The following is a 24,192-nucleotide window of genomic DNA, read 5'->3' on the forward strand; positions in this document are numbered from 1 at the left end:
CGCACCCCTTGGCGGCCTTGCGCTCACACCAAGGTTGCTTTTTTCCACCTCACGTCGATTGGCAGGCCGCTAAGTGCACAGTCCGCTCTCAATGAGTGAAAAGGGAAACAAGGGGAGGACAAGCCCTTCTTTCTTGGGTTTCCTGTCACTCTTCAAAAACAAGATTAGAAATCGACACGCACAAGAGGACTTGGGTTACGTGCGACCTCAACAAGCAAAAAAAAAAATGTGGTTGTTGTGGTTCTTTCCTTGAGTGATACAGAACACTGCCAAAGCTCTAATACCAATGTAAGGTGCAGCGGAAATGAATGTTGAACTTTGCTCAAGATGAGCGCTCCGAACTGTGCTCAAGGGTTCTTTTTACTTACGGAATGGTAAACACTGTGAATGAAGGTGTTGAGACTGAGAGATAGAGAGAGAAGAATACGACACTAGAATGTTGTCAAACCCTCCTCCAAAGGCCCCACTTTCTAGGGCAAGAGCGGTCTACTATTGATTACACAAATCTCTACAATGCTTTGAACTTGCCGACGATGTCGACGACGACGAGGACGACGACGAGACGGGCTGAAATCTGAAAACGCTAAGGGCTGAAAACTGCAAATCTTTATCTGCTGAATTCTGACTCTATGTCAATGACAACGGCGATGAAGACGATGCAACGACGACGCGCTGAAACCGGGCTGAAACTGCAAACTTCGGTGGATCTGACCGTGTGGCAAGAGTCTGCTGCGGGAAGGTGAGATTTGCTAGGTTCGGGACTTGTTCTGCGGGATCTTACTGCTGAAAACTGAAAACGCTGGTGCTAATCTGAGTCTTGTCGCGATGAATCTGCAAAACGCTAGGCTTGCTTGCTGATGCAAAAACGCTAGGGCTCGTTATGAGTTCTATTGTAAAAACGCTATGGATCTGCTGCTTCTGCTAATGTCGGGGCTGGTCTGCAATGCAAAACGCCAGGGGCTGATCTTGCTAAAAAATGCTAGGCCTTGCTGTTGCAAAAACGCTAGGTGTCTTTGGGGTCTTGCTGAGAAGGTGCCTATTGAACCTTGGTTCCCGCTGCCTCTTCTGCAAGATTGTGCTAACGCTAGTTGTACTTATATACTTGCTTGCTAAATTTGCCCTACCTAGTTCCCAACAAAAGTCACTTAAAAATAATAAGTGAAAAATGGCTAAAATAGGGAAAATAGGTCTATGCACTGTAAAAATGCTCCTGATGGGTTCTGATGGAAATCTGATGGTCATGCTGTGTGCAACCAGAGGATATGCATCTACTCTAAGTGTCTGGACATGCACGGTCTGCGAACAGACTCACAAAAGTGCCAGAACACTTTCTAATCTAGGCTGACTGAACTGAACCGAACCGAACCCTAGTCATGAAGTAGCTTGTCCACATACACATAGGGTTAGATGTGCACGTGACATCCTAAGAGGCATGGAGCTTCCATAAATATTCAAAATAGAAGCCCAAACCAAAACAAGAAGACAACCTGATTGACCAGCCTAAACATAAGCTCCCCTTCCTAGCATGGGCACAACCACAATGAGGCCCTCACTTAAGAGAGAGGGATCGGAAAATGAATACATGGAAACCATACAAATGCACAACACTAATACATAGGTTCTAAACCTTTTCAACCGGCCACAAAATGCTATGAAATACTAAAATCAGCTTTTGTGGTGATGACTGTCTTTGTAAACCACCAAACTCTTCTTAACAATGAGAGCCTCAGGTGTTTGAGCAAATGAACGGTACTTAAATGAATAACCACTCCTATCAGAAAGCATCAATCAAAGACGCTTGGCCCCTCCAAACTCTATGACTAGGTTAGAATGCAATGGAATACAACATTAAAAAAGCGTCACAATATGCCCCACATGTATGTTTAGTAATCTGCACATTCCCCCCCCCCCCCCCCCCCCAATGGGCCCCTTAATCCATGGAGATGCCAATCTTAAAACAAACATAAATATAATTGAATTTCCGAACAGAAGCTAAGATAGCTACAGGAATTACATAGACAAAACAAAACTTACCAGTATTTGATGAGCCCGTCCCAGCCGCATGTAGCTACTTTGCTCTGCTCCAAAGGATGCCACTCACAGCCAATGCAAACACCATCATGGCAATTCAAAGTCCTGAAAACCTTACATGTCTTCCAGTCCCAAAACCAGCAGCGACCTTCCCCATCACCTGACATAACAAAGCGCCCATCGGGCGAGAAGTTGACCTGACAAGCATAACCTGCTACGATGTGGCCTGCAAACCGTTTCTTTTTATTGAGACGAAACCTTTCTCTGGTGCTGTAAATAAGAATTTGATTATCTAGACTCTGTGCTGCAAGCCAATTTCCGTTTGGATGCATCGAGATGGAAGGCATGGAGTGCATGTGGGGCTCACTGATATACTTAATAACAACAGGAATCCCAAACTCCCACACGCGCAATGATTTGTCATCACTAGATGTCACAAACCGACGGTTGTCATCTACAAAAGTGATGGTATTCACAGCCCCGAGATGCTGATCATACTCCTGAGTAATTTCACCGGTGTTCATATCCCACTGGACTATCTTCTTGTCACTCATTCCAGCTAAAAGAACAGATTGTTTGTCCTCGTCAGGATGAAGTCTTACCACATAAGGAATCTTTCCCGTAGAAAAGGTGGAAATAACTCTACCAGTTTCAGTGTCCCACAGCTTAATTCTCCTGTCGTAACCAGCACTTAGAAACTTTGATCCATCATTGTTAAAGGATATGTCTCTGACTGCTTTTGAATGCCCCATGTACGTTCTCATGCATTTGCCGCTACCATGCACATCCCATATTTTAACTTTTGTGTCCATACTAGCTGAAAGGAGAAGGTGCCCATACTTTGGAAAGAAGCGAATGGCTGACACTCCTTTAGTGTGACCACTCCATGAACGCACCCATCTCTTTGGAATATAACAGTGATCATTTGATGCTTTGACATCTTTAGGAGGAGCAATCCACGATCTCCCTTGGTAATCATGTTCCTCTTTCCCATGAAACGTACTTTTGTCCTGAATTTCAACATTGTCGCCCTTCTCTTTCTCACTCTTCTTCAGAGCATACTCCTCAGCGTACTTCTTTTGTTCCTCAGTGAGCTCAGTTTGCAAGCCTTCCTTCTTACCAGACCAAGGACTCTTACTATTTTTCAGCAGCCAAAGCTCAGAGGCAGGATTTTGAGTTTCCTCAACGGCCTCAGCATCCATCTCTTCATCTGCGTCACTTTCTTTCTTATCTGCCTTTCTTTGAGCCTTTCGCTTGCGGTGTTCGCTCTGCCGGAGGTTATAAACAGAGGCAACATCATTTGCCTTGGCAAGCTCACCATTGCCAATGATGTTACTACCCACATCTGCAGAAGGGTCCGCAGCATACCCAAACCTGTGGAAAGTGTTGTATTGCTCATCAAAAATAAAGGAGGATATGGCAGCATCTTCCACAAATCCTAGTTTGTGATTACGCATGCCCTGTGCAATTCCATCTTTGGAATAGGGGTGAGCAGGACCAGAGATAGGGGCCCATAGCTGATCATAAGTAGGGTTGAAGTTGATTTTTCGCTGTGAAGGATCGACAGGACCTGTGATGGACGACTTGTCTACAGGTGCAAGGGCCAACAAGGATTCGTCAACAGCAGGAGCGCAAGACTTACTGAGGACCATGAGGCGGACAGGTGATGAGTCCGGCGACGATAGGGGGCTCCCTGCTGCTTCTGGTGCTGCCTGCGGTCCGCCCGTGTCGTCTTCGTCCACTTCCCCTTTGTACTGTGCGAGAAGATCCATGACGAGAAGCGAGGGAGGTAACAGGTCTTTTTGGTGACTGTTTTTTGTGTTAAACTTACGTTTAATCGCTTTTCGACTTGCAACATAGCTTTTAATCATTTTCACGGAGATGATCGGTTAGTGTGTGTGTGTGAGGACCAGGACGTCTATATAAAGTAGAGTGCTTCAGCATTTATGACTGGAATCTCTAAAGATGCCAATCTCTCTCTAGCATTGGAAATAGAAGGCATGCGATGGTTGTCTCTCTCTTTCTCTTGAAGAGTCTCTCTCTTTGGCCACTCATCAAGGCTCTTTCAAGAGGGAGTCAGGCAGGCCTCTCTCATGTAGGCTTTCTTCTTCTTCTTCTCTCTCTCTCTCTCTCTCTCTCTCTCTCCCCACAGTCATTATAAGTAAAAACTTCAAAAAGAAAAACATCCATTATTCATAGAATATGTTACATCTTGTATGACATGTAGGGCATAAGATGGCACTTATATGTTGCGATCACAGTCAATTCTAAACGGCTCAAGTTGTAGGCAAGAGATTATTCACCACGCGCTCTAGTTTCTCCTTCAGTCTGCCCTCATCCTCCTCTATGATGATCGTAGCTATCTTTCAGTAGGAGATGGAGAATTGTCCCTTTTCATTAATTTTAGCAACATGTGCATCTTGAGCTCCATGTAAATATGATAAAGGCCATACATTTCTATTGTTGCCTTCACCGCCTGCTTGAACCATTAAGCTCCATATCTTGCTTCGCTATTGGTGATGGCCTCCAAGGCATCCAAAGCAGCCGCGATGGACGTCTCAAGGTCGTCAGACATTATGGTGAAAAACTAATGCTCTGTGTAAGGTAGTGGGTGTAGAGTCCTAAAATGTGAAGATAATGTCATTTTATAGCCCTTGAAAAACTATTGCTCTATGCAAGGTACTGGGGGTAGACTGCTAAAATGCGAAGATAATGCCATTTTATGGCCCTTGAGAGGCTTTTCCTTTTCTGATAACATTAACAGATGGTTGTTGTGACATACCAACGACTTCATTCCCTTTGGCACAATATTAAAAACCATTACAAAATAGTGCACTATAATGTTCAGCAAGCCAAGGAAGATGTGTTCCAAAATCGTATCAAAAACTTGAAGCTATCGATAAACCTTTATCATTAGAATCCAAAACTACAAACATGCAGATGGGAGAGGGTCAATGGTAAATTATACATTGAAGAACAGGTTTCATTGTTGAAGAAGGTGAACCTTAAACCCACTTACATATCTATGATAGAATAAGTGCACAACTTACTTAGTGCATTGAAGACTTGAACTTTGCTAATAACTTGTTAATGGATAAATATATTCTCATTCTGGTTTAAACTTAAGACACACAAAAATACAAAGTGTATGTGCTTACATGCAAGATATCGTTTGCATGCTACACCATTTTGAAAATCTGGGCATGTGCAAGTTGTCTCTTTACAAATTTGAAGATCGTACTTATTGCCATGGTTTCCTTCTCCATGGGTTTCCTTTTTGAAAACCTCATGGAGCCCTTTAGCCTAACAAATCTCATGTGTCACCCTTATCTTCAAAGCCAAAATGCTTTTTCCCTTCTTTACCTTGCCCCAAAAACCTATTACCTTGGAAGAAGGCATAGGTGCAATCTCATTTCAAACTTAGAAGTGCATAAATACCAAATGATCTTTGGTTAGGCCACTGCGCATTACTGCAGCAGATCATAGTAGAAGCATTCAATGTAAGGAGGATTACAAACATCGTACATTTACATATTATATTTTAAAATTAGAAAATATCAGTGCAATAGTTTATGCAATGGATCGGTGACCAGTCGTCTTGCACCAAAGGACCGATTTTCTCTACCATTGTGTAGAGTTTTTGCTTACAAACTATTTGGTATGCACCATCATAGTTTGGTATGTACCATCAACTCGAACAATTGATGACACTATTTTGCCACACACATCTATACTTTTTTTTTATCTCGATTGATGGTCTACAGCAAGCACTTTCTTCACCATTTCATTCCTTATGTTTATGAGTGATATGATGTGCCGTCATGAACATTGTTAGAGTATTTACTATGATGAATTAATAGTCTACTGCATGCCGCATCCTATAGCATCACTTAATACACAAGCATTCACAAGTTCTAATGTGTAATGTAGAATTAGAGTATTAGTGGCATACTATTTTGCCTGATGTGGTGTCACACACCTTGCCTGGTGCTGATACCCTTAACACGCTATCGCAGAAGTGTGTACAGTTTAGAATAAGCTCACAAGTTTAGGACAAACCTCATTAATGCATTTCAAAGAACCAACATATTAGCTTCAACATGTAACCCCAAAGAAGTCCGTGTTTGAAGTTTGGGGCTTTGTTCATAGATGAGAATCCTATGGATATTTCCTTCAGTCCATTGCATGCACTTTCCCATGGTCAGTGGAAACTTAAAAATGATGTCACCAACATCAGATGCCTTGGGAATCTCTGTCACCTTCTTCCTTCCTTGTAACTGAACAATGCAAAATGTGCTTCTGCTGACATATCAATCCCATTGAGGCTGCTTAAATCAATGAAATTTTTTGTACTTGTTTTGGAAGCCAATGGGGAAATTTTAACACTAATAGGAACTGTATCAATAAAGCCCCAATAAAGTGATGAAGAGTTGCACCTTTGCGGTACTCACCTTGTAAACACTTGACAAATACTCCTCAAATACATGACCACCTTCACCAAAATGGTTGATTGTATGTTCCAAAGGTACATATATTTGCTATGTACCAATATCAATCATAGCATCTATAAAGGTAAACTTTAATAAAGCAACTTGATCAACCAAATTATTCTCAAAAATTATAACATTTCCATCATAAAAAGCAAAGGTTTGATTGAAAGTACAAAATCAAAGAGTACAAGCCATAAGAAAGTGAGGGAGAGATATGGAGAGAGGGATCCAAGGGATAGAAACTACAATAAGATAGCAACCCTCTAAACATTAACTAAATTAAATTTATATGATGTCAAGTTTAATTAGCCGTTAAATGCAATTAAATAGTAATTGTTTAAAAGGTTTGATTCTTTTAAATAAAAGTATTTTTTAATTAAGAACCCCCCTTCTCTCTCTCTCTCTCTCTCTCTCTCTCTCTCTCTCTCTCATGCTTTCACTTTCTCCTCTGCCTCCCCCTCTCTCTCTCTCTCTCTCTCTCTCTCTCTCTCTCTCTCTCTCTCTCTAACCCACCGTCCCCTCTCCCTCCCTCACTCTCCCCTTCCCCTCTTTCTCTCTCTCTCTAACCCACCATCCCCTCTCCCTCCCTCACTCTCCCCCTTCCCCTCTTTCTCTCTCCCTCTAACCTGTCAAAGGTGGCAACGAAAGATGCAATGAGGACAAGACGTGGCTCGTGATCGGGTGGGTACCTCGACTCCGATCTAGAACACCTGCAATGCCAATTACATGAACAAGGCACACCTATGTAGAAGAGAGATGACATAGGTAGAATGAGACAGGACATCTAAGAATGAGAGAGAGAGAGAGAGAGATATCTGGGAAAGGCTCTCCATTCTGATAACAATATGCTCATACAAGTGACCAAGAGTGGTCCGGCTCATAGGTTGCCCTCCCTCTTCTGCCTATATAGGCCATATGCCCGACCCAAATACTCAGCCCCACGACTTGGAAAAGAAGGGAAAAATATGGGATGGGTACCACATGCATGGGAAAAATATGCCAGGGTTGGGGAATGTTATTCCCAGCTTGCAAGACAACTGGAGACCATGGAACCAAGCCAAAACCCGAGCTAAACATGGCTAGACATGACCCGACATGAGAGAACAACCTCACACTGGCCGGGCACAACCACAAAACATCCCTCACTCCCTAATCTGCTCCTAGGAGATACTGGAGCTACGACCGGACGGGAATATGAACTCTAACATCCCCTTTGAAATCCTGGACGAGAAACGGATCCAAGGAGCTAGAGTGAGCAATCTTCGACTATAAAGAGAGGGTTTCGTGGACGAGGATATCTGCTACAAAACTCTGAGGTTGAATAGTACTTGGCCAATATACCATCCACCCGCTTATCCTGAAAGAGGTCCGGGAAGTATAATGTTGTCTGTTGAAAGTAAATCAAGCTCTATGAAGAATCTCCTCAAGCCAACCGACTCACAAGTCACACAACCAGCATCTGCACAAGGTACTACTACAGACCGCTCATCCGAACTGAGGGTAAAAGGCATAAAAAAGAATGGTATCCGGATTATTTCCCAACTCTGAAGTACTCCACCCTCAAGGAAAGAATCGAAAGTTTGTACCTCCGTTCATATACCACATGCCATAAACTCCAAGCTTCTATGAAAGTCCAAGGAAGGGAGCAATCCGAGGCTATTATGGAACTATATGTCCGATGATGAGGAACCAAAGAACTGCACCAACCACCATATAGAATGACGATCTGTAAACTAAATCTGAAGAAACTTCATTGAAACTCAGAGTGAAACTATAATTGATCTTTCCGGAACACCACCCGAGAGAATATCAACCCCACTCTCACAGTGGACCGTGAACAAACATCTAGCAGAATGGAAACACACATCAATATTGGGACTGCAGCTAACACGACAAGATCAAAGGAAGATCCTGCTCCCAAGCTCTGCAAGAGAAGAACAAGGTGTTGTAGAAAGCAACCAAATAGACTGTCAATCCTGTCTACTACACATGGAACCACTAGAACTGAAAGGAAGTAGTCCGCGAAAACAGACTCCCAAGCTGGCTCCATATCCCCCTCTGAAGGGAGAACACGCGAACCATGGATAACTGCCATAATTCTCCAACATTCTCTGCCTGTGTAACTCGATCACCAAGGATAGGTGAATCCGAAAGGAAAATAATAATGATATACGTGTGGAACCTGGAACCAAATCTGGGAGAAGCAAGAAGACAATGTCCCCTCTTTGAAGAATGCCATGGCTAACTGTAGTTGGTTCCTAGTCCGAGAAGGACCACTATCCACCTGTACAAAAGAGAACATGCCGGTCTAAGGATAAGGGAAGTAGGTGTGTCCTGTATGGTACAATTCAGGGATCAATTTGGAAGACGAGGCATAGGAATTACTGCTCGGGTGCACTATGAACTTTGAAGAGCAACCGTCACACCACAAATGTGAAAGACGGGGCAACCACCAAAATAGCTAAGGGAAAACATCCACCAAGATAATAATTGCAATGTGGGCTCAAACACAGCATCCAAAGCCACAAGGAATGGGCAAGGGAAACCTAGGACTGAAAGACACCATACATGGTACTCCGCTGAATGGAGCACTGGAGCCGACTGAAGACAATAACCTGGAAGCCCCCTTTGAAAGAGAAGTATCCTCAAAAGTACGCTCTGAGGTAGCAAGTGACTCAACCCACGTCGGAATAGAGCAAACACTAGCACTGAAATCTCAAGAGCTAAAGCTAAGAACTCTGCCAAAGATGGGAAGTCCCCCTCTCGCTCAATCCTAGGAAAAGAGAATGAATACCACCAGAAAGAAATATGAGACAACCTGGAGTAAAAATTGCTTCCTCTGTTACAACATAGCAAGATTTGAATCTCATGAAACTCGAGACTCAAAGAGAATCAAACCACCGGTAAACTCGGACTGCAAAGAATAGGAAGACCTAAAAGGTTATCACCTAAAGATCATGTTTGCCAAAGAATCCGTCAGGGTCCAAATAGACCTAGCTACTCAAGAAAACTCCCTGAGATAAAACCAAATGTCCGCCATATCTTTGCATCTGCCTAGATCAAATCGATCGGTACAATCCAATACAATATGCAAAACTACATACAGATTCGGAATAGCATATATACTGCCATTGTTGTAACTTGCTTCCTTGAAATTCATCGGAAAATTGTCCGTTGTACTTGTGCTGAAGAGAACATACCCACAACTAAACTGTGCAATCAACATCCAATACACAACATAACTCTGATACTCAAATGGAGAGTGAAGGAACTAGCTTGGGGAACTAGCCCATGAAGGACACTGCGGCTGATTTGTAACATGCCAGAAAATTGGGCACTAAATTGCAAGGGAAGAACCTTCTATACGAGCCAACCGTGACCAAATCTTCTCACCTGAAGAAGGGATGCCCCCAAGGTTGGATCTCTCCAAAGGGATGTATGGAAGAAGCATCCAAATGTTGCTGACTGCGGGAGTAGGAACTAGATGTCCTCACTAACTGCCCGAAGGATCTCAACAAATCTGTTGTCGATCATAAAAAAAAGTGCCCATAAAGGGTTGTAAACCTGTCCCAAAACTGGTGTAGACTAGCTGACAAGGATCATAAAGTGTCCCACAACTGATACTGGCAAGCTCACAAGAGGGCAAGGAAGTAACCAAATCTGTAGGGCCACACTACAATTGGGGAAAGGAGAAAACATGGAGAAAGGAAGGGTCCATACTCCAACATAACCTCCTCGTACTGTTGTCATTGTTGGCTAAGGGTCTGGCACCACATGCTCCACCTCTAAACCTCATCCAAGGAAGTCAGATGATCAAACAAGAAGTGGTTCTAGAGCTAGAAGTATCCCCCTTTGCATGTCAAATCCAAATCCAACACATGCATTGGAACATGTACCTGAACTGCTGCATACTGGATAAACAAGAGTCTACTGAAGTTGGAATTGGAACTTCCATCCATAGATGGAAAATGAAAAATCATGGAACATCCCTACTTCAGGTCAGGAAGAAACCCCCCTCTGTCATCCATAATCCACAATCTGGAACAAAAGTGTGACTGAATCATCAACCTGTTACCCAAAGGATAGGAAGCTCCGTCGACAATTACAAGAAAGACGTGCATTTGCAAAAGTCAAAGCAAATCTGCCAATTCATCTTCTCGAAGAAAACACAACCATAGAAAGCTCCTCCAAAAAGGGACGAAGAAGATCCTCTTGCTATCCAAACACTTCTCTTCTCTGAAGAAGAAGCTGAAAATGAGTAGCTCCCCCTTTGGATCCAACAACCGCATGCTTGCTCTCCTTGCGGGAAAGCACGGTAACATGACTCCATCTAGGATAACTAAAACAATCCAACACTGCTTGTCATTAAATATCTAATATCTAACCAACCCAAATGATTTTCTCATATTAAACTGATCATTTAATGTGGGATAATAAACGGGAACAAGGATTAGAATATAGACATGTGCTTACAGATCTATCTCGATACGGGGCCAATGGTAAAGGGGCCCAAATGAGAGATGGTCTGTCAAAGAGCAAGGTTAACTAATGGAGCTTAAAATACCTTAGGGTTAGCTTCATTAAAGACCTCCAATGGTTAGTGTTAAAAGTCCTTTGACCTTAAGCAAGCTAGGGTTGAGCCACGGGAAACATGTCAGACTCTCACTAAGCTTAACCACATGGTGTGCTTGAATGCTATTGGTGGGGCTAAAGAGGGGTCCAATGAGCTTCTACTTCCATCCGACAAATATCTAGATATTTTCAAGCTCTCTCTCTCTCTCTAAGGGGTAAGGAGGACACTTGTCAAAAGACTACCCATGTACTTGACTGCATGATGCATGTGATTGGCTAAGGGGAGAGGGGTTCAATGAGCTTGCAACATGTAGAAAAGTCATCACTCTCCCAAAGCAAGGAGGGGGGGTGCTAGGGGGATATACTCCACACACACACACTCATTTGCAAGGCCATTCTCACTTGGTAAAAGTGGAGGAACACCACCTCCTTCTCCAAGCTTGTGAGAAGTGAGAGCCTACATCAACACTCTTGGCTATGGAATGCAAATCCAACCAAGAGCCATGCTTCAATGCTTAAGCTTGCCATCTTCTCCATCTCCATTACTATGCTATTATGTATGCTTGCAAGAAGAGTAATGATAAGTGAGGAACTATTTCTTTCTCCTATGGAGTGTTTCTTCTTCCTCTTCCCTACCCTCATTCCCCGCTAGCTCTCTCCACCTTCGAAGGTGTTTGAGGCCTTGGGATAGTTAATGCTTTCTACAAGTTAATTTTATCCTTGTGATGCATGAAGATTTTCATCTTCATCGCATCACGTAGGTCGCAAGGAACACAAAGATCGTATTGTACCAAGTCTCTCTTGATGGGAGAAACTATAATACAAATGCCTATTGGAGGGGGGACCGGCTCCATATGAATCCGGTCCTCAACTATTGTCATGTTCTCTAAACTCTCTCTCTTGCAAAAGTATTGTTCTCACCAAGTTAACTAAGTACCATGTTTATGTTGCTACCATCAATTAAGTTCACCCGCTATGCTCACAAAGTAATCTCTCAAAAGTGCTTCACCTAATTTCCTAATTCCGCTACTCTCAAAGTTCATAGGCCATTTCGATTACACTACTACAGTTCCCCTCTGTGAAGAGAGGTTGTGATAATCAAGGGTAAAGGCGGAGAAGTTGTAGACAAAGACCCAAGGCCTCCACATACCCAAAGCTGCCCCAAACTTGGAGAAAACCATTAAAAAACAACAAGCTTCTTCTCTCTCAATCATGTCCAAAACCGCACCGGATCAGCCATATCCAAGTACTCAGGGTGTTGTAACACCATAGAGCTTTGATACAAAGGTGGCAAAAGAAGATGCAATGAGGACAAAACCTGTCTCGTGATTCGATGGGTACCTCGACTGCGATCTAGAACACATGCAATGCCACACACATGAACAAGGCACACCTGTGTAGAAGAGAGATCACATATGTAGAATGAGACAGGACATCTGAGAATGAGAGAGAGAGAGAGAGAGAGAGAGAGAGAGAGAGAGAGAGAGAGAGAGAGAGAGAGAGCGATATATGGGAAAGGCTCTCCATGATGATAACAATATGCTCATACAAGTGACCAAGGGTGGTCCGGCATAGAACTGACATGCCAATGATAGACCCGAGGATACGCACAACTGCGACTGCTACTGACACTGCCAACTGCTCCTGCACCCGAGACCACTGTCACAGTCTCCACATGGGCTGTACCGAGCTGCATCTCCTCCCAGCAGCAGGATGGATCTGGAGAGAGAGGAATCAAGGCTCAAGGCTGTTGTCGTATGGTTGCCCTCTATAGGGAGAAGGAATCCTCTACTCTCCTAGGCTAGCATCAGAGATGCATTGCCTCTGCATGAGATCGTCCACCATAGGGATGCCCTGAGGAGAAAATGCTAGGAGGGGTGCCTGCTGCCCACTACATCTGCTACCCAAGGAAAACATTGGGGCTGAACTGTTGTGCAAGAAAACTCCGGGCTGATCTATGCCAAAACGCTAGGTTGCCGGCTACACCAAAAACGCAGATGTGGGGGCTGCCCAAAAACGTTGGCTGCCTCTCCTCTGCCTACCAGATGCTTGGCCTCAAAAGGGCTGCCCCTTGGGGTACCCAAGAGAGGGTGCCCTTGGTTGGGGCTGCTCTGCACTTTGCTCATAGGCTGCCCCCCCTCCCTTGCCTATATAGGCCATAAAGCTAGCTGCCCGACCCAAATACTCAGCCCCACAACTTGAAAAAGAAGGAAAAAATATGGGATGGGTATGAGATGCATGGGAAAAATATGCCAGGGCTAGGGAATGCTATTCCGAGCTTTCAAGACAACTAGAGACCATGGAACCAAGCCAAACCTGAGCTAAACATGGCTAGACATGACCTGACATGAGAGAACAACCTCACACTGGCCGGGCACAGCCACAAAATAGCCCTCACTCCCTAATCTGCTCCTAGGAGATACCAGAGATACCACCGGAAGAATATGATGTCTAACATAACCCATCTGCCTCTCTCTCTCTCTCTCTCTCTCTCTCTCTCTCTCTCTCTCTCTCTCTCTCTCTCTCTCTCTCTCTCTCTCCCCCCCCCCCCCCCCAAACGTGCTTAATGCCTCATGTGGGCACCTTGGGGCAATTGCGTCCCCATAGCATCCGATGCAAGTCTCATCATGCCTCTATGGCACTTTGTGCAAGGCGACATGCGTGCCTTGGGATAGGGATGCCCCCTTGGCAGGCAATACGGGGTGCTGCTTGTGGTAGCCAATATGGGTTGCCCCATGGGCTGCATGTGGGAAATCCCACACTCGTGGCACGACACATGATCGGTTTCTACCCACGTGGCATGTCATGAGGGTAGGGTTTTCCACTGTGGTACTAGGTAGTTCATGTGGATTGCCATAGGGTAGCCCCCCCTCTCATAAATACAATTCATGGCATATCATCGAGTGGTGCCATTAAACTTGCTACATTGGAATGGTATAGAAATGTCTAATTGGATTAGTAGATCTAGACTCAAGAAGTGTCACTTACTTCTAACCCCAAAAATGATGACACAAGCATATGGAGCATGCCAAAGAAATATGGATCGGCTACTGCAAATTTAAGAAGCCAAAGAGGAAGAAAGGCTTAGAATCATCAAAATGAAAGCTCGAGCATAAGGAGAAATACATCAAGAGTTTTTACCACCACCAATTCAAGTAACTCAATCATCATTAGAAAGGCTAGGAGATACCAATGTATGATTCAATGTGCAGCTTCCCGATGCAACATTCAAATGCACTTTAGTCAATGTTAAGGCAAGAGCAACCATGATGAACTATACATACAACCTACTACAAGTTGACCACTGCAACTCTTGCCACATAGCAAATTACTCTCAAGGTTGCAAATGAAGGCATCATGATAAAGTATGGGAGTTGCCAATGCCAACGTCAATATGGATGGTCATCAATCCCTGCATCAATTTCACATCATGGCAGACACAAATATTAATGACTCCATTTTTCTTGAAGTACCTTGGATATGCACTTGCAAGGCTACACCAATGTGATCCATGGATTCTTTATAGTTTGTTATTAGTGGTCTGACACATGAAGTTCCCTTTGCCACAACAAACTATGAATGGCCAATACTCCACAACACATCACCTCAATCAAAATCCACCACTACCGCAACCATCACCTCAAGTATGCAAGGAACTAAGTAAATTTGGTTAGCCAAAAAGATGCTCCAAACATTTTCCACACTATTTGGGTACCCAAACACAAATTACTATCAATGTCCACCACAAAACCTTTTCGCATTCAACATAGAAATCTGCCTTGCCAATCTTAGAAACTTCACCATCGACGACACTTAACAAATCCACCATAACCTCCAACAAAATAGTGAGGACGTGGAAACCTAAACCAAAAGTCCTACCCAAGCACACCACCGGCTGAAAAAATTTGCAAACCTCAGGAATGAACTAAGTTCATATACATTTGTCGATGCTTTAGCTTGCTAAACACACTTGATTTTATTTTCATACTTCTCAATACCATTTCTAGAAATAGTGTGCCGTAGAAGTTGGCATTTCCATCCCATGAATATTGAATTGAATGGGTTCAGACAAATTCGCTTTTCCTTGCATCAAATACCATTTCAAGGAATAGTAGATACATTTCTTTAGTTGAGAAGATTGTAAAATCATCCATAAAGATAGCCAATTACTTCTATAAAAACTCATTGTAGATCTCCATCATCCATTGTTGAAAAGTAGTAGGAGCATTGCACAATCTGAATGGCACTACCAGGTACATGAATGCTCCCCATTCAGTGATGAATGCCATCTTTGCTTGATCTTTTGGTGAAGTTTTGAGTTGATTAAAGCCACTTTAGCCATCCATGAAGTTATACATTTTTGGCTTGCTATCTCATCTAATAGCATGTTTGTCAATGGGAGTGGAAATGGATCCTTTGTTGTCTGAGCATTGAGATTACGATAGTCCACAAACACCCACAACTTCCCATTTTTCTTAAGTACTACCATAATTGGAAATAGCCAGTTGCTACTTGCCACCTCTATTATGAATCCGACTTTTAGAAGATTATCTATCTCCTCTTACAGCTTCTTAACATAGTTGGGCAGCCACAATGGTCTCGCATCGGGCTTGAGTGGTATCCGATGGTGGCACCCCTCTGGATCAATGCCCTTCAAATCAGTGTGCTCGCAAGCAAACACGTCTTTATATTTTTGAAATAATGCCTCGGCCTTTTCTTCACTCTCTTGCTTCAGATGCTTGTTAATCTTTACCATTATGGGGTTTTCCTCTGAGTCGAGATTCCATTCCTCTATTTCTTGATCATTTAAAAGTAGCCAATTTGGACTACCTCCTTTTTGCTTGACTAGCAACTCTACTTCATTGTCAATTCAAATACCAGCTACATATTCATTGAGCTGGTCCCCCAACTCAGCGAGTTATGGTTCCCTCTCTAAGTGCTCAACGACTTGGTCTAGATTTTCAACATTAGTCTGGCCATGACCTGCTGTTGATTTGCGGTCTCCCTTTGTAGGTAGTAAAAACAATCCCTAGGTTGGAGTTCTGACTGGCGACAAAACTAATAATTGTTGAGCCAATTACTATAGTAATTACACAGTGGACAGTTAGTGAGAGACCCAATATACAACCTATAAATAGGGGCCATTACTTCATTTTATGAGGAATGCTTTGGGGAATGTCTTGGAGTTGTCTTGAGAGACTTTGACACTATTGTACTTTGCTCTTGTCCTCTTTTTCCTATAAGCTTAGAGCAATCCTTTGGCTCACGTTGTACTCTGCTGTAGTTGTATTGATTTGAATACAATTCAGTTCCAGATTCAGTCTATGTGTCATTTCCAGTTCAATTACTATTTATAGTTCCATTTTAGTGTTAATGTCTTTATTTGATTTGTGGCATGAAGTCTGTCTATTTGAACTGACAACTAACTCTTAACCCAACACTAGAATGGATGTTTGAAGAGACCAGCTCAAACCCATTTTGGTGATCACAGTGGCTTGAGCTAAAGTGCTCTTGACAGAGGATCAAATTCCCAGATGGTGTTCTAGACTTCGAGTTCATCATGATAAATTCCAGAGAGCAACATGGGAGGAGGACTTCTAGGAGACTTACTACAATTTAGGATCCTCTCTTCTATTGAAACAGATTATGAATCTGATATGAGTAAATCTAGAAGACAACAAACCACAAGAGCGAATAAGTGTGGTTGAGTCGCTTAGGTCTAGGAGAATAGCTTAGATCAGAGCCCATCATAAAGAATCCATGTATACGAATATTAATGAATATTTTCTTCAAAATTGGGTTAATTTATTATTAGAAACATTTCAAAAATTGCAAGTATTGCCATTCTAAATGTCATTGAAAGTATCATTGTTCAGTTAAATACACTAAATGGAAATCTTTTCAAAGACATCGTACTTGTTCCTACTACAAAGATCTTTTGGCAATACTAGAACCTGTCAAGGAAAGGTGGTAGCAAACTTTGATTCAAAATATTCAACCAAGCAAGAGATGTGATCATTGTTAGAAAAAAGGTCATAAGGTTCTTAATGCTGAGGCTTGCCCATACTTTATTCTTCAAACTTTTGCAAATGTTCGGACACAAGTCCAAAACCATCTGAATATTCCACAACTCAATGACACTTGCCTACCTTTATCTAATATTATGGTTAAGCTTACTTTGGGAAAAGCTTACTTTGGGAAAAGAATACGCCACCAATGAGGGATGGGCTGGTCTCTAATTCAGGTTCAGCTCAATAAGTTAGATGACCACCCAAAATTCCAAGTTTCAAGAAAGTATGATGTTTCTGAAGGAATTACTAGGATCACAATGCTAGAAGCTTGTCTCTCTAATTGCATGATGGAGGATGCACCGGTTCCTTGCATGAGGGTATTGCATGAGCGGATGAAGACAATCGTTACAGAAGAGGTGATGCTGTTCCATAAGGAAGAGGATGTGCTCATCACAACTTCATGCTCACTGCCCCACCATAAGATCGATAAGTGTGTATTCCAACAGAAAGAGCAGGAGATTATCAAACTGTGGAACTTAGAGGTTGTTGTGAAGGCCACAAAGATCCCCTTTGATGAAAAAATTATCCAATAGATGGTGGATACTTTCAATCCAGACAAGGGGGAAAATAAGATTAATGGCAGAATAGTTGAACTAACAATATCCCATGTGCTCTATTTGCCCTTCACCCCTTGAGACACGACTGACGAGGTCAATTATTGAAGGAAGATGCATCAGCTAAAAAGAAGCGCAAAACAGGAGGTCAGTGTATTCTAATGGCTTCATTAGAATGCAAACCTGTGTACAAATTTATGTCTAAAGCTATTAGTCTCAAGAATAACCCGACTTGTATCTGTGAGAAGTTATTCAATATGCTCTTGGAAAACATTATGGATCCCAAAATTGAGATCAATATCATTTAATATTTGTACATTAGTATTATGCAAGAAACAACCAAAGTAAGGACACAAATTTTTTTCAAAGCATGGTATGCCTGACAATTCTTCTATTGGGCTACTTGCATACCACCACATGCCACTACTTAGAAGATCTAGAAAAAGGTGCGTGGCGGAAGACACTAGAGGAGTAGATCACAATAGGCAAGGGGAAGGAGGTGACAACTGTTGGATCTAAGAGATCAACAGCTAAGCTGGAAGCCAACCCATCTAAGAAGAAGAGGAAAACTACAACCTTTGTTGAAAAGCTCCAGGCAAGTGTGCACACCACAGATAAGAAGTCTACAAATTCTCCAATAGAGAATGTCATTGACCTGGTCGGTACACTAGAAAACACAATAGCTGCAGACAGAGCCAGTACCAAGAACAATGAAAATGGAACCATAAACTTGACCCTGGACCCAGGGTTAGACAATTACATACCAGATTGTTAACAAGGATAATGTACCTGCTAGCACATTTGAGTCCCAAACTCAGGTAGCAGAGAAAACATCAACTGAGTTGGTCTGACTGGATAGGTTAGAATGACTATACAAATATTCATAGGGAGACTGATCATGAAAAAGCCCTATTCTTTTCCAATGACTATGTATGAAACTGATCAAACCGATTAAGATGCCATTACAAAGGGCTGTGTAGTTGCCATCCAATCACTATGGAATGCAAAAGTAGACTCCATAGCAAATGATGGAGGTCCACGGGTTAGTTTTCACTGCTAAAATAATTACTTTGAAGAAAGAACCGCAATGTACTAAGGCGAAAGTTGAGGCACTGAAGAAGGAAAAATTAGAATGGAAAAATAGATACTGTTTTTTCAAATGACTAGAATCAAAGTGCTAGGACGATATCTACCCTCCAGAGAAAGATAGATAGTCTAACAATTCATAATTAAATAATGGAAGAAGAGAAGAAGATCGCCTAGCAGGCAGCTGAAAGGTTCAAAAGACTACTGAATAACAAAAGGGTTGCTTTCAGTACACTCAATGAGATGCACACTATGATGAAAACAACCATTTTTGAGAAGTACATTTATCAATCTCTCATTGATATCACTGATGCAAATGACGATATCACTCTAAAATTCAAAGATCTACAAACAATTGTTGAGACTGTCCAATCTAATTTATAAGACAAAGCCAAAGAATATAGCACAACTCTAGTTAATGAAGTGCTCATGAAATATATGAGAAATCAAGATTAAGTCGATGAAGAAGTATGAAAAGGATGAAGAAGAAGACCCTGACAATGATGGTGTAGGTCCTAGTGATCAAAGGGACGAGGACAAGGATGATGATGATAACCCACCTTAATGAGTGCTCATGAAATATATGAGAAATCAAGATTAAGTTGATGAAGAAGTATGAAAAGGATGAAGAAGAAGACCCTGACAATGATGGTGTAGGTCCTAGTGATCAAAGGGACGAGGACAAGGATGATGATGATAACCCACCTTCTCCTCTACCACTCAGATTAGTAGCAGGGGGACTAGGAAAAATGGCACACGAGGTTCTGATGAAAAGAAAGTTGGAGAAGGAGTCAAACACAAACAAAGGATCTGAGTGAAACTGACCCACCCCAACACCAAACCCAACAGAGCACCCAACAGCAGTCAAGAATGCAACAGTCTGAATCAGCAACGCTAAGCCTGGATAAAGCTAAGCACATTCTTCTAGATTCAGATTCAGATTTAGATTCGGACACAAATCCATTTTTTTAAATTGAACTGCTAACATTAAATAAGAGGTTATGAGTTTTTACATTCAGGTGCTAGAAAGATTTCAAGGCTGGTTGTTGACAATGGATGATGTGGTGGTTGACCCACACATAAAAAGACCCTTCTACTGTGAAGATTCAGGGTTTAGGCATAGAGTTAGAAATGGTGCTATAAACCCACATATAGATGTATGAAGGAGATTAGGGTCCAAATCAAGAAGATGTTGGTAAAGAAGTACTAAACCAAAAAATCATGATACTACTAGAAAATAATGCCACCAATAGCAAAGGAGTAAAAACACGCATGATACAGAGGGAGCAAGAGGTGCAATTGAAGAGTCTATTTTATCTCGTTAGAATATACAAAAAGATGCTCTAGTAGGAGAATCATATGGTTATGAATTTCATTGAGTTTGTTCCTAATTTGCCCATACTATTGTATGCGCTATTAGCTAAGGAGGATGAACTTCCTCATTTTCTTCCTGCTCGCTATCCTAGCTATAATGAACCAACTGATCACAAAGCGGTATCAAGACTGTGGATAAGTTGAGAATTTGGTATGATGAGAGAAAAGTTGAGTGGGTTATCTAGATGAAGATTTTGAATGAAGTTGAGATGAATTCCACAATAGATGAATTGAAATTTGACCTTTAGCTTTCAGAAGCAAAATGTACCATTAGCGAACTCATCTTTGACAATTGATCAAGATTATTAATGGGTCGCTACAATTGTCCGTTGAAGCTTCAAAAATTCCAAAGAAGGAGTTGACCAAGCAAAGCTGCATCAAAACCCCAATTCAGGGAAATGGCTGAAGTTCTATTCAAAGTTAGAATTAAAACCAATCAGCATATCTTTGAAGGATGGATTCACATTGCTTCTGTGTGTCATAAGCTAGCTAGTGCAAAACTGACCAAAGGAAGGCAAACTTTGTACAAAGCAAACACCAAAACTTGGAATGCATTGCCACCATATGAAGTAGAAATGATGATTGAACAAAAGGAACAACTGAAATAGGAGACTATTTATCGACTTATTTAGAAGGACAATGCGGATACTACTGCTCAAGGTACTTGTCCACCAACTCAACCTCCACCTAGGGTTATTTGGAAACCTACACGGAAGAAGGCTCTAGATAAATAGAACCGCTAACCTCTAGTATCTAGCTAAGTAAGTCAGCTCAAAAACACAGAGAGCTAAGAGGCTTACCTCTGCTAGGAAGAGGGTAGACCTGGCTAGTGGGTGAGCCTTTTCGGAGGGACAATGAAAGAAAAGTAGGTGGGTTCCAATCCACCCCTAGCAACATAGTTGAAATTTTTGGAAGGCATCTTCAGTAACATATTTGAAATTTTCCTAGCAATGCTAGTTTCGGAGATCAATGCATTCTAACAAAGCTTGTTTCAAATTGTCAAATATCAGCCATTGGAAATTTTGAAAGTATTCCATAGTCAAAGAGAGGGGGGAAGGAAATGTAGATTGTGGGAACATTCCCTAGGCTAGAGTCCTGACTTATGACTGGATTGGTAATTATCGAGCCAATTACTATAGTAACTGCACAATTGACAATGAGTCAGAGACCCAGTCCGACACCTATAGATAGAGGCCATTACTTCATATTACGGGGAATGCTTTGAGGAATGTCTTGGATTTTAGTCTTGTACTCTTTTTCCTATAAGCTTAGAGCAATCCTTTGGCTCATGTTGTACTCAAGTTTCTGTCATATTGATTTGAATACACTCCAGTTCCATTTCCAGTCTATATGTCATTTCCAGTTCAGCTACTATTTCCAATTCCATTTTAGTGTTAGTGTCCGATATGTGGTATGAAGTCTATCTATCTGAACTAACGACTAACTCTTAACCCAACACTAGAATAGCTGTCTAAATAGACCAGCTCATTCCACCCTTGTTCGGGTTTGACTAGTTTGTTGTTCTCCCATCTAGTGGAGTTGTCCTCTCACCAAGATTGAATTCACTAGACTGGTCAGGCTATTTCTGTTTTTGTTTCTCAGACTCTTCTATGTCCATCAAAATAGAATTCATATCACTCTTTGCAACATGAAAAATATTCATGGATGGGAGCATACACTTGTTCTTCTTTGTTCCATATTTCTTGTAGAGTTTCTCTGGTCACATCACCTTCTTCTAGCTCCTAATATTGTCAGTCTTTACTTGAATATGCCTATTGGGCCACCCTTGGATAGTCAGTGTTGACCTACATAATCGTGTATGGCTCCAACAGTCTTGAGCCAAGGTCTACCCAATAGCATCCCATATGTCCCTTCTACATCCATTACTAATAAGTTGGTTTTGAACTTTTCTTTTCCTACTCTGATCTGCATATTCTCTATGAGATCAATAGCTTGGACCACTCTTTGATCAACCATTTGTATCCTGAAAGATACGGGTTTGAGATGTTGGATACCCAATAGCCTGGACCACTCTTTGATCATATCCTAAAAGGTGTGGGTTTGAGATCTTGGATACCCAGTTTCTATCAAAGATGCTCTTCGAAAATATTCACTCCTATAACACCATCTAGTATCCCTCCCAACAAGGGGTTCCCATTGCTTTCAAATCTTGTAATCAACTTGAATAATAGGTACCTCATCATCTTTGATAACTGATAAATCCATTGCCATGGTTGATGCTTGTTTTCTCTTCTTCCTAATAAAATTTGTAGCTTCTAGTAAGGTTTTTTCATATCATCCAATTCAACTTTGAGCTTCTCAATCCGCTCACACACCTTAACATAAGTTTCATCCTACTCACTACTAAAACTCCCATTTAAGCTAGAAGACCTCTCTTCCAATTGACTATCTTTGCAGTGCCAGTCAACTTGCCTCCCACATCTAGTGGCTTATTAACTGTTTGATGACGATTTGGATTGCTCTCTGAATTTTTTTGTCCTTAGGTCAATATTCGCAGCTCTATCCAAATATGTCCTGACAAAGAGTTGTTTTCTGACAAAAAAATCAATCTTGATTTTTCAGCATAGCATTTCCATCGTGAGGCCACAATGATGTTTGCACAATCTCTAGAGCTTTTCCAACCATCTGGGGACATGATTTGAGGAAGAGGAGGGAGTCCTCCCCAAACAACTTTGATATGAGTTGTTCATTGTTAGGCAAGGGCAATCCTTGGATATTCCCTTTCACAGCATTGTCTTCCAGCATTGAAACTAGTGGATGTGAGCCGATGGCAAGTAGTAGAGGGGCAAGTGGGCAACCTTGTTTGATCAGTCTCTTGACCTCAAACGTGTCCACAATTTTGTTGTAAAAAATAGCTCATAGTGGATTCCAACATTGAGGGTGATAGCTATCCAAAAAATCCATGGCCCAAAGCCCAAAGCCTTCATAACTTCCTAAATGAACATACCTCCATCCTTTTTTTAGGCAATACAATGTTATTCAATTCAATAAAATAATTGTGGCACATAAATTTGGTAATTTTGGGTCATCTGATAGTTCCACAAGCTCCTTTGGCTCGATGGTGTGTTGCAGTAGAGTACTTCCTATTGCTTGAGCATCATATTTGATTCCCACCATCATGCATATTTGATTCCCACCATCATGCACACCGAATGCCCACAAGTTGAAATAAAGTTCAGTGGGGTTCAAGAATAATAGAATACATGTTGAAAGCATGCACCCTTTGCTATATCTAGCTTGACACACACACACATATATATATTTGTGCTCACCACTTGAAGATAGCAAAGACATTACTTGTCTCTTGTGTTTGCAAATGTGGAAGCCAAGGGGAATGTGTGTGAGATGATCAATTCAACACGACATATTATGTGCTGTGTGAGATGATAAATTCAACACAACATATTATGTGCAGTGTGTTGGAGTTGAACGTAATTGTCCAACCACCGCTCTTGCTCCTATTTTTGTTTGACCTTCACCATTTCTTTATTGAGCTGCTTGGTCTTCTCATTGGCTTCCTCTTGGACTTATTAAATGTCCTTGACATACTTCTCTTGCAACAAAGAGTTTACAACAAAGAGTTTCTTTGTTGCTTCCATCTCATCAAAGAACATAGAATACAATGTCCTACAATAGCCAAAAAGTCCTTCGTCTCCATTGACTACCTTCTTCTCCATTAACTACAAAACGCAATAGCTCAATGAAATTTTGAAATGGTAGTGATGCATTGGTTAGAGGATAACTCAGGTAAATATGACCATCAACCCCATAGATTGATTACTGGCACCTTACGTACAACCGAGATGGCTTGCCATTTTGATGATGAATAACTATATATCATCATTTTGATCATTTGTGCGAGATTTGGTTGAGCCTGAAGTTTGAAGTCCTCCAATTTTTCCCATATTGGACATGCTTGAAGTACTTGCTTTGCAGATTTGGAATTTGCTTTTGGACTTTGATTTAGACCTTCCTGGTGATAATGGTGGAGTA

At 41.8% G+C, this 24,192-nt stretch overlaps 1 protein-coding gene across 2 annotated transcripts in view; it reads right to left on the minus strand.

Annotated features, from left to right (window-relative positions):
• Window positions 1-3,882, minus strand: part of LOC147422291 (uncharacterized) — a 33,561-nt gene extending 29,679 nt beyond the window's left edge. The window contains exon 1 of one of the 2 annotated variants that reach the window (XR_015186810.1): window positions 2,035-3,882. Coding sequence is in view for 1 of the 2 variants with exons in the window: in XM_086503316.1 (XP_086359442.1) it covers window positions 2,031-3,803 (1,773 nt within the window). In the remaining variant the exon portion in view is untranslated. Of the gene's footprint in view, window positions 1-2,030 lie in introns of those variants that run through there. The other variant, XM_086503316.1, reaches the window with a different exon arrangement.
• Window positions 3,883-24,192: the final 20,310 nt, after the last annotated feature.

The sequence above is a fragment of the Adiantum capillus-veneris genome, chromosome 27, assembly GCF_014529385.1.
Source record: "Adiantum capillus-veneris isolate H3 chromosome 27, ASM1452938v2, whole genome shotgun sequence".
NCBI classification, from domain to species: domain Eukaryota; kingdom Viridiplantae; phylum Streptophyta; class Polypodiopsida; order Polypodiales; family Pteridaceae; genus Adiantum; species Adiantum capillus-veneris.